Raw genomic sequence first — 11,701 nt, 5'->3', positions numbered from 1 at the left:
TCAGGTACATCATCAACAAGTGCACTGCTGTATTTCCGTCTACACAAGGACTTCTTAGAATCCTCAGACAAAAATGGCTAAATGACGTCTAAGTTTAGGCATATAAGCAAGCAGGCATTATCTAATCTTTTATGGAACCTTTAATGTATATTGTTGGGTTTGCATGCCAGGATTTGCCTGAGCCCCAGCTGCGTCCCTACCATACTTACATGCCAGCAATGAAACCTCCCCTCTTGGCTTTTGGGGGACAGTTTAAGAAAAGAACTTCAGAGCATTTAGATGCAGCGCTGCTCTGCTCAGGGTGAGAGCTGCCAGGTTTCTGTGGGACAACCCCCCCCAAAACCCCAAAGAAATGTGACTGGAAAGCAAAAACGGATTTTGAAGATTTGAGTCACTTCTTTTCTTTAATGTCTAAAGGTCCTATCTGGGATGTTCTCTCTATTAAAGAGACTGTTTTCTTCTGGTATGTAAGGGAGAGCATCACGGGCATCACCACAGCCTTGCAAAAACGGCAAGATGGCATACGTTTCTGACCCGAAACACGATCGTTTTGTTCATTTGGACTCTGTTGACAGGAAGGCGCACGATCCGCTGAATGACACAAGAGTCTGCCGAGTAAAACTGGAACAAGGAGGTCGGCTCAAAGAAGTGCCTGCTATTTTCACAGGCATAGTGAGACGATAAATCCAGTATTTCATCTTGAATAGACAGGAGAAGAAATGATGAGGTGTCTTCTTCTTCTTTTGTCAGATTTTTATTTATTTGGGGGGGTTTTTTTGCATCATTTTCTTCCAATCATCCTGCAAAACTGAGGCTAAACCCAGTCATTTACTGTTGAGTGGAGTTATTCATTGATGAAAACGCATGATAGGGGACAGGATAGTGAACATTGGTATCAGCTGGACGTAAAATTCACCTGCTGGCAACTAGCAACACAGAGAAGGCAATAATCTGACAGTGTAGTGGTCAAAGCATGTTTCTGCTGCCCCCAAGTGGCCAAAAAAGTTAAAGCAGCTACAGTGTTTGTGGTTGCCTTGGTCCTGGTCTGACTATGAACATTTCTCTGCATTGAATTTTTGGCTTGTGAATGAGACCTCATCATTTCTTCCAACCCCACGACACAGCAGGCCTCTGCAGTGGCTTACTGAACTGTTACTTGCTAGTGCAACCCCCCCATACCCCCCACCAACCCCCTCCCAGCCTTTCTCACCCCATCGTTTATTAAGAGACTGAATGTAAGTGAGAGATTATGTATGAAGCTGGATCATACAAGTTTCTTCTTTGTTAACAGCTTGTCGTTTTATAATTGTGTTAATAGTGCATGCTGTTTCATTTTACAAGAGCCACAATGTGGTGTTACATTTCAGAGCTGCTGTACAGCGTGGTATGTGAACTGGAATTATGGGAAAGGCCATTTTCATGTTATTCCATGGCTACAGGGCAGCCAGATTCAATCTTTTCAACATTGTCAAAAGCAGATGGATGACTATATGTAAGTTTGAGAATGATGTTGTACTTTTGTGGGATTTGTATTAGGCTGCTGTGTACCACAGACCAGCATGCATTGATTCTTCCTTAAATCCAGGGATTACTACGCTTTGGAATTATTACATAATTATGTTAAAGACATAATTTTCAGTAACAGTAGCCCAGGTCATCTTTTGGGGATCTCATATGACACATGTGTAGGAGTCTGTGTATTTTAAGCCTTTACAGCAAGAGAGCTTGAGCGACATTAAGGTCATCTGATCAAAAATCACTTTATGTTGAGAGATGAAGATGTATTTTCTTGTAAATAAAACGATACAATGCAACCTCAGAAAAATGAACTTGCTTCTTTTTCAGCTTTTAAGTAAATGCTTGAGTTTAGCCCAGCTTTCAGCACTTAAATAAATGATGATATTTGTACCACATGATGAGCTTTAATAGTTCTTTAAATTTAGCACAGGTCAGAGAATCATATAGGCTGGGCAATACTGGTCTTTTTGGAATTATGACAATGTGTCAGGAGTGCACGAAAAGACGATTTGGTTATTTTAGCATCACATAATGTGTCCAGTACAGCAGCATCAATGCAACTGTCAACAAATCAATTCAGTTTTATTTATGTCTTACAAAATAACGACGCCTCAAGGCGCTTTATATTGCAAAGTAAAAAACCTATGATAATAGCACTTAGCAACAAGAAAAACTCCCTTTTAACAGGAAGAAACCTCTGGCATAACTAGGATCAGGGATGGGCAGCCATCTGCTGTTACCGGTTGAGCATGAGGGGAGGAAGACAGAGATGAGGACTGATTATTCAAGACCTCGTTTGTGACAAGAAGAATTTTAAAGTGAATTCTGGATTTAACAGGAAGCCAGTGAAAAGAAGCCGGTATGGGAGAATCATGCCGTCGCATTCTAGTACCTGTCAGTACTCGCTGCAGCATTTTGGATCAGCTGAAGGCTTTTCAGGGAGCTTTAAGGACATCCTGATAATAAAGAAATTACAGTATTCCAGCCAAGAAGTAATACATGCACAAACTAGTTTTCTAGTTTCTGTGAGACAGGATGTTTCTAATTTTAGAAATATTGTGAAAATGTAATTCTAGGCAATTATCGGCAATCACAGGGAGTAGAAAAGATGGATATAGCTACTGTGACAGCATCCACTGCTTAGTGGTTTTCAACAGTGCTATCGTGGTATTTTGTAATTGGACTTTACAGGAGAACAGCAGCTACCGCATTCTCATGTGACTGGCATGTTGTTGGCCAATGAGAACCCTACTTTCTGAATAAATAATTACTGCTCTTTTGTTCCTTCTAATATAGCTCTAAATGTGTATATATACACCATACAGAATAATAGCCAGTGTATAAATATCGGCAAACTGGGATTTTCCCCAAAGCTTCAGTGTCAGTCAGGCTCCAACAGAGGGTGCAGTGAGTGTCTGAATACAAACAGGAGAATCCCACAGCTGAAGCTGTCCTATGAGTCAAACCAACACCCAGTTGATCTTTCAGACACCCCAGACATTTTTTTTTGTCTTATTATCAACAAAATGAACTGTCATGTTCAAAAGTGATACATAAATGGGAAATAATGAGTCATGTTCCATGTTGCACAAGTACATAGTGAAAGGGGCTGTAGATGGACACACTAATGTAGCAAATAGACAGAGTACATTGCATATACAACCAAAGAATGCATTTACTAAAGAAAATGCAGCCTGAATGCTGATAGATAAAAGGTTTGAGTTCATTTTTGTAATTGCTGAATCCTTGTTGAAAAGCTTGTTGAATGAGGTGAAATACACTGAACCATTCACCTGAAAGCCAAAGTGCAGAACTGTTGAAAACTGATGTTCACCCAGAAGAAGTTCTTTCAAATTTGGAAAGTTGCTGAACGTCTTTAAAATGTACATTAGAACAACTGACCCAAAAAAGTTAGAATGAATATTGAAAGCTCATATTCTTTAAATCACTGGAAGAGCGGAATTATGGATGTTAAATGTCTAAACTCAAGAATCAGAACATTTGCAGAATATGTGCTCTGTGTGTGTCTGTATGTGAGTATCACAGAGTGAGTGACATACAGAGAAAGAGGGGAACTGGCACCAGTTGAAAAGGTAAAATAGTTTTTAATCTTTAACTGTTTTGTGTGTTTCATTTCATTTAATTTCTTTTATTTTTATTCACATATTACACAGACTGCATGTGCAGGCTGAACAGGCTGAAGCAGAGCAGCACCTGGCCTCTATTCAAGTATCATTAAGGTTACAGCGTGTAACATTTCACCATTACATGTCAGTAGATTGCAGATTGCAGTCAACTGAATTCACTTTTCTTGTCTCAGAAAACCTAAACTCCTCAGCAATATCCACAATTACATTGGGATACTTAAAGAGAAGCAGCAGGAAGCACAAAGCTCCAAAATGCTCACAACTCAAGAAGTAGTGACAGACATAGTTACCCACATCCTGCAGAGTTTCTGGGAGCTTCCTCCTCGCCCCCTCTTAAACATGGCCTCCCAAAGGCTGAGCATACTCTCCATCAGTGTCACAAAGGCCACTTTGGATCGAATCTCCAAAACTTTTACAGCACTGAATAGCCAGACCATTTTCTCCTGCTCCATCAGGGACAACGTGGTCCAGACCATCATGAGAGAAATCTGATTTAAATGTCTAAACTCAAGAATCTCAAATGAAAAACCAGCATATTTACCAAATATCTGCTCTGTGTGTCTGTCTGTGAGTATTAGAGTGTAAATTACAGAGAAAGAGGGGAACTGGCATCAAATGAACAGTTTTTAATCGTTAAAGATTTTGTGGGTTTTACTTTAAGAATAATTGTGTGTTAGTGTTTAGACAAAGTATATACATACAACAGCTTTCAGTTGGACTGGAGTAAATACAGAGATACTGTTGCTCTGTGGCAAAGCCCTGTTAAATCTGCCGCGATGCACCTGCTGAAAAACTGCTTCTAAAAGTCCACGTTTTGAGGGTAAAATAATGACTGTAGACCAAAAACTGTGGACAAAGCAGCTTCTTACTGAAACAGCCAACATTTCATCCCATTGACACCCATTATAAACTCTGAAACGGGTGGGGGGGGGGCATTAAACTTAAACTGGAACTGAAGAAAAACTATAAAAGACATTGAAAAGATAAATCCAAGCCGAATAGTTCAATGTCTTGGCTTATTTTACAGTTTAAAAGGTGTCTGTAGGTCAATGTGTGTGGAAGTAGAGTTGAAAGAGGAGTAAGTTGAATGAGGATTTGAAAAGTCTCCATATTGACATACATGATCAATTTTTGTTGAATACAAATCTTCAGAATTATAGTTCACGGGTGTAATAATAAGAATTCACCAGTAGATGGCAACGTGGCCAAGTTCAATTTTGTGCCCTATAACGTCATCTAATTATTACACACAGACAGAAGAGGCCAGGTTTATATTAAGTGGAAGTTTAAAATCGCTTCACATCGCCATGTTTAGGGTTTCAAGGACTGCAGGCCATGCATATATTCTGGAGTTTTTAGCGATATGTCACTATAAAGTCAGTTTCACTGAGTTGACAGTCGACACAAGTGTGTTGTTATTATTATTATTATTACTTTTATTATTGCTGGTGTGTGAGGTTGCCCCCTGCCTGGATTGGTACGGCTCTCCTGGGGGGAGGAGCTTGGTTACGTCCAGGGCAATCACACGCCAGGCGGATCCCGGCTCCTCCACACTCACACAGCGCGCTCCACCCGGGCCGGAGGAAGCGACGATGCCTCCCAGGAGGTGACCACGGCTGAATCCTTAGCCACATTTTCCTGAACATGGAATCCAAATCTATTCATATAGAATAGATTGAGCCTTTAAAATGGGGTTTATTTCCAAGCGGGCGACGAGGTGAGGCGAAAGCGGCGGCCGCGGTGGAAGCTCAAGATAGAAAGCGCTTTATTGAGAGGAGCAGGGAGGGAGGGAGGGAGACCGCGACGCTCTCCCGTCTAAGAGGATAAAGGGAAAAGAAAAAAAAAGCGAAACTGAGCTATATTTAAGCGGGCTGTTTCGGGCCAGCCTCCCGTGCCACCATGAGCAGCAGCGGGCCGGATGAGAGCTCGGTGCGCGTCGCCCTGAGGTAAGGATGCAGACGCCTCTCCTGAGATGCTCTCGTGTTACACCTGCTTGGGACCATGCACATGTTACTCCTGCTTTTATTTTGACTGGGCTCTCCTAAAACAACAATACTCCTTTACTAAACCTGCTTTTATTTTGAAGCTGGCTGGCAGGAGCTGCTGCAGTTTTCTTGCATGGTGTGCAAAGCAAATATAGCTCTCGATTACATGAGCTGCTCTTGTTAATACCTGCATGCTTTGTACTGGATTTATGAATGAGGATGCCATATGTGTCTGAGGGATTAGGCCTTCCGCTTCTTCCCTTGAAGACTGCACCTGTAGTAAGAGTGAGCCACACGATTTCAAAGGATGCACTCACTTCTCAGAAATGCAGGTGCATTTGAGCCCCTTGCAGTCACTCATTGTGATATTTCGCCTTGCTTTTGTGCGTTACTCCGTGTGTGTGCGCGCGCATTCGCTGTATCATGCTGCTCTGACCCTTGTCCCTGAGGCCAGTTCTGTCCTGTCACTTACACAGCACACACACTGAGATAGCCGTCATCTGGTCACAATACAACAAATCAATAAAGACACCAGTATAATGTTGGAAGCCACTTGCATGGGAATGTGTGTGTGTGTGTTTGGATTAAAAACCTGAACTGTCATGTGATCTCGTTGGAGGAGAGGACAAAAAGCTCCCGTCCCTCTCACGTTTCTCCTCGTCCCTCTCGCTCCTTGTTGTGCATTCAGACTTTGACCCAGAACTCTTGTTTACTGAGCCAGCTCAGTTTACAAGCTCTCTCTCTCTTCTTCATGGATAATAAATAATCTGTCTATCTGTCTGTACACCCCCACCCCACCTCACCCCCCAATCACATGCTCTGCTGCTCTCTTTAATAATAAGATTCAATTCATATTGGAACATTGCATTTGTCTGGCTTCCTGTCTTAGCTTAATGTGAACACACAAAACAGCCTGAGCCGCATACGCAGGCTGTTTGATGTGTAGCAAATAAAGATCTGCATGTTTTTGTCCTACCTGCTTTTGTATCTTGTTAGAAAGGTCAGGTGCAGTAATTATTTAAAGTGCCTTTGTTGTGTTTGTTGGTCTGTTGTCCTATTGAAGGTCAGACAAAAAGGCTTTTCATTGGTTTAGGTTTTCATCTGTAAGTTTGTTCATGATTTGTTTGATTTTCTTTACTTCTTTGACGTAAGTAACCTCTATTCTCACGAAGAATGCTATGGCACACATATTTATGTCTCTTCTTATGTATTTGGTTAGATGAATTTAGAGGCATGTTTCATTTTTCTCAGTGTAAGTACATGAATACAACTTTAGTTAAGTTCAAAACTAGACTAAATTGCACTTGGGGGGGTATCCTAGTATTGTGAGTCTGAATTGTAAGTGTGAGAAGAGCGACAGGCTATTTTGATGAACTTATAAAAGGTCTAATGCTTAAACATGACGTTTTATGTTGGCCTAATATTTTTACTTAAACCATAAGTCTGATGACCATATGGCACAGATGTCAAACTCGAGGCCTTGAGGGCCGGAGTCCTGCACGTTTTAGGTGTGTCCTTGATCCAACACAGTTGATTTAAATGGCTAAATGACCTCCTTGACATGTCTTGAAGTTCTCCAGAAGCCTGGTAATGAACTAATCATTTGATTCAGGTGTGTTGACCTAGGGTGATAGCTAAAACCTGCAGGACACTGGCCCTCAAGGCCTGGAGTTCAATACCCCTGCCATATGGGTTATGAAAGTGGCTAACTCTTCATGAATTACAACCCAGCCCTTTAGTTAGAATCAGCTCCGTGAAACATTTTATTATTTGGATTTACTGTGTTCTTCTTGGCACTGTTGCCTTTCAGAGCAGTGGGGTAATTTTAACTAAACTGATAATAATCCAGCCACATGCTATGTGTCTAGCACCAAACAGCTAGTAAATCATGTTTACTAGCTAGCTGCTAACTTGCGTGTCCACAAACAGCCTAAAGACAAGTTGCTAGCTAGTTAATATGCTGGTAGGATTCAGCAATATTATCAGAGGACCGTTCAACAAGAGCTCTGTTCACCAATCCCACACCAAACAGCCAACAAGGAGTATTAGCAGCCAGCTAGTTAACACAGTGGAATATTAAGCAAGTGCCAGACCGGATTTTTGTGTTCACCAAAGCAGAACTGAAAGGGCAATGAATCTTGAACATACCTCCAACAAGAACACTGATATATGGCTTTAAATGGCCTTTTGTGCGCTAACATGCTAGCACAAACCGTCATTGTTGAGATTTCTATTCGGAAGCTCGTTTCCATCACTGAAAAAAGTATTTTTCTTGTTCGTAGGTCAAACTTAAAAGTTTTGAGTTTACCAACCAGCTTACCAACTCAAGCTTAGGAGAAAACTTGAAATTGAAAATAGAGTTTAAATAACTTGAAATTTTCAGTTCAGTTGAAATTTTGAGATAATAACTCAAAATTAGTCACAAACCTTTAGCTAACGACTTATTACATAGTGTAATCTTCACTTCACTGCAGTACCAACACGGGGAGACAATATATTTAAAGCTAAGGAAGACCAGGGAGACCAAGGAAGGTATAAGGTACATTCCAACATTGTTCTACGCCTGAAACGATTAAGCCAGGTGGCTAATGTATATTTACATGTAAAAGTGTTACTAATGTCTCTTTAAATGCTGTCCCACAATTATTTTTATGTTGGGTTGAAATAAAATATCTCCCTCTGCTGGTACTGCAAGTTACTGCAACTTCTTCATCTGTGTCCATTACACCAGCAGTCCCCAACCCCCGCGCCATGGACCGGTACCGGTCCGTGAGTCTTTTCGTGCCGGGCCGCGAAGGTTGAGGTTCAGGTGTAAAATTGATGGGTTTTTTATGGGGGGGGGGTTTCATTGTTTTTATTGTTAACTCCGTTCCCCTGGGTCTTTTCCCGAGTGTTATGAATAAATGTTCTTTTTTGGGGGTACTGGTACTGGTTTTATTTTGTTGCATTTATTCACGGCACCTTAAATGGCAGTCCGTAAAAATATTGTCGGATATAAACCGGTCCGTGGTGCAAAAAAGGTTGGGGACTGCTGCATTACACGGGGTCTATTGTCAACGCGTTCTCACTCCCAAAGCGTAACATTTTACGCTAGGTGACAAATCGTCGGTATATTACGCTTCCAGGAACCCAACATGTTCCTATATTATGAGATCGGAAAAATGAGAACCGTTTGGAATCAATCTACACGTGTACGTTCATTTTACTTAGCTAGTGTTTTCCAAAGCGATTTAACTTCATTAAAGTTGTGGTTAACATTAGGGATAAGGTTATGGTTATGGCGGAATACAGGGCTGGAACGTGTATTACCGCGGGAGGATCATTCTACTGGATTTCATCCATAACCCGGCACGAAAGGTGACCGGACTTGACAAACCGTCGGTATATTACGCCTCAGGAGTGGGCTGGGAATAGGGCTGTGTGTTATGACCAAAATCTCATATCCCAATATAAGACATCTATCGTCCCGATAACGAAGGCACTACAACTAAGCTGTAGTGCCTTTTCACTGTGTAATACTTTTTGTTAATAATAACCAATTCCCTTGTATTCTTATTCCTATTTATTCTATTTATCCCTTTTGTATACTCTTTATTTATATGTCTCTGTATTTATATATGTGTATTAGGGGTGCAACGATATTCGTATCGATATTGAACCGTTCGATACAGTGCTTTCGGTTCGGTACGCATATGTATCGAACAATACAATTTTTTTCAAATTTTTTTTTTTTTCAATTTTTTTTCAATTTTTTTTTTTTTTTTTTTGTGTCCCGTTTGGATCTATAGCCATCAGAATTGTTGTCTTGAGGCCAAGAAAGATGCCAAGAGGATTTATTTTAAGTGGATCATCATATTGGTCCATTTGATTGACCTTTATTATAATTATGAATTTATTTTATTTTCAGTTGCAAACGGGACAGACATGACTGTGGGATAGGACAGGGGGAAAGAATGAAAGAAAGAGGGGGAGAGAAAGAAAGAAAACCAAAGGGGAGAAAAAAAAAAGAACAATACAAAATTTGTAATTTATTTTATCAACTTTCCTTCTGACGATGCTGTCTGTGTTGAGCGCTCAGTGAATCTGCATTTGACTACTCCGCCTAGGCTCGAGAGTGCAGCCTAGGCGGAGTAGTCGAACGCAGATTCACTGAGCACTCAACACAGACAGCATGGTCAGAAGGAAGAGCGCAGGGCAAGCTAGCGAGACAGAAGTGGACCTCCCCACCCTCATTCAGATCTGGCGTTTGGAATTATTTTGGTTTTCATGTGACGTATGACCCTGAAGGTAAGCGAGTCATGGACATCATCCTAGTGCAAAGACAAAAACAACAAGCATGCATGCTACAAACTTTAGCCGAGTCATTTAGACAGCTGTTAGCACAGGATTCTCCTTATGGAGACCTGATATGTTTAATATGCTGCTGAGAATATAGCCCAGAAGAAGCGGATAGTATAGCTTTTATTTTGGAAAGAGACATTTCTCTGTAATAAACTCTCTTTTCCAAAGATGAGTGATTCCTCAATCAGATACAGGGCTCGCAATATCGCTAGCCCGACGTCCCGGGGCTATCTCTGCCCTGCCTGTCGGGCTATTGTAGGAAGGAAAAATATATGTCAATGCTTTTGCATTCTTTCAGAAATGTAGCTGGGTAATTATGTCATTGGCATCGGTGAGCCACTGTCAATATGTGACATATTGAAATCGTGTTTGAATTTGCGCTTGTGTTTTTTGCTTTCACTTTGCAATCGCGCGAACTGTGTATAGAGAGTGACAGCACTGATCTGTGAGTGATGATAATTTGTGCACCAATTCCTCTGACATCGTCTTATTAATTGTTAGCTTACTATGCAAACATGACAAGTGAAATCTCCCGCAGCTTAAACATGTGAGAGGTTGATCGCGCAGAGAATCGCTGAGCTTATGTGAGTGCGGCAGGATATATATTTCACTACGATGACCTGGATGATTGAGAACCTTCACAGACAGATATATATTTTAGTTCTGCTGAGCCAAATAAGACAGGTCAGGGTGAAGAAGTGACAGCCAAAGAAAAGCTTACCACAAAACGGAGAAGTTATGACAAATCAGACTATAAGGCAAAAAGAAAGTGCAGCTTTATGGTTTCATGGACAAAAGAATTTCTGTGGCTGCAATATGACGAGCTAAAAAACAACACGCACAAGGGTTAGGGTTAAATTTAAAAACTGTACTTTTGTGTTAAAATATATATTTATAATTTTAATAAATGACAAATTAAAAAGGCATGAACATTTTTTTTTGTATCGAAAAAATATCGAACCGTGACACCAAAGTATCGAACCGAACCGAACCGTGAATTTTGTGTATCGTTGCACCCCTAATGTGTATATATGGTATTCTGCTCACATTCTGTAACTTCTGTCGGTGCTGTGCTATTGGAAACCGAATTTCCTAGAGGAACCCACCCGAGGGATTAATAAAGTTCTATCTTATCTTATATAAATCACAAAAATGTAACATTTTCTGTAAATTCTGTGAATCTCGGGCAGCTCGACTTGCGTGAGGTGTTTCCAGCTGGGTGACGTGTACCTGGAGTCGAGTGTTTTAACCGATGCATGAAATGATAAATTTTTAGACATAAGTTGTAACGGCTGCCATTTTCTTTGTGAGTATTTATTACACGGCGTGCTGCGGAGAAAAGCCTGTTCTAACGTTTGAGTCTAAGGTTTATTTTTTAGCACCTGACGGCTCTTTGTTGCTTTTCATCCGTAAACACTCTGCATCCTCTTTCACGTCATTCAGTTTATTTTGAAAAGTCTCAACAGGATCTTGAGCTTTATTGTGAAAGGTTTATGTGGAAAATAAACAAGCGGACACGCGATGGTTTTACCTTCGTTGTTGCTAACGACAACGCATAAAAACAGGCGCTTGTCCGTCCGTAGTGTGGTTATATTAAATATAAGAGAAAAAGAGAACTTTAAGTAATTAATATAGCCACTACAGTGACCATGAAAACGATGAAAAAATATTGCCGTAAACAGTTTATTTTGCGACACCACGAAACAAACG

The 11,701-nt window shown here is 40.8% G+C and overlaps 1 protein-coding gene across 2 annotated transcripts in view; it reads left to right on the top strand.

The window, feature by feature from the left end:
• The first annotated feature begins 5,209 nt into the window (after positions 1-5,209).
• Positions 5,210-11,701, top strand: part of LOC146689847 (kinesin-like protein KIF21A) — a 43,196-nt gene continuing 36,704 nt past the window's right edge. For both annotated transcript variants that reach the window (XM_085435944.1, XM_085435943.1), the window contains exon 1: positions 5,210-5,611. In XM_085435944.1, the coding sequence (XP_085292070.1) occupies positions 5,565-5,611 (47 nt within the window). In that variant the 5' untranslated portion in view covers positions 5,210-5,564. The remainder of the gene's footprint in view (positions 5,612-11,701) is intronic.

This window comes from Copadichromis virginalis, linkage group LG17, assembly GCF_057382275.1.
Source record: "Copadichromis virginalis isolate Kocher_CV1m ecotype Utaka linkage group LG17, C_Virginalis_male_GT1.1, whole genome shotgun sequence".
NCBI classification, from domain to species: Eukaryota; Metazoa; Chordata; class Actinopteri; order Cichliformes; family Cichlidae; genus Copadichromis; species Copadichromis virginalis.
The sequence above is the reverse complement of the archived record's forward strand: the minus strand, read 5'-3'. Positions and strand labels throughout refer to the sequence as shown.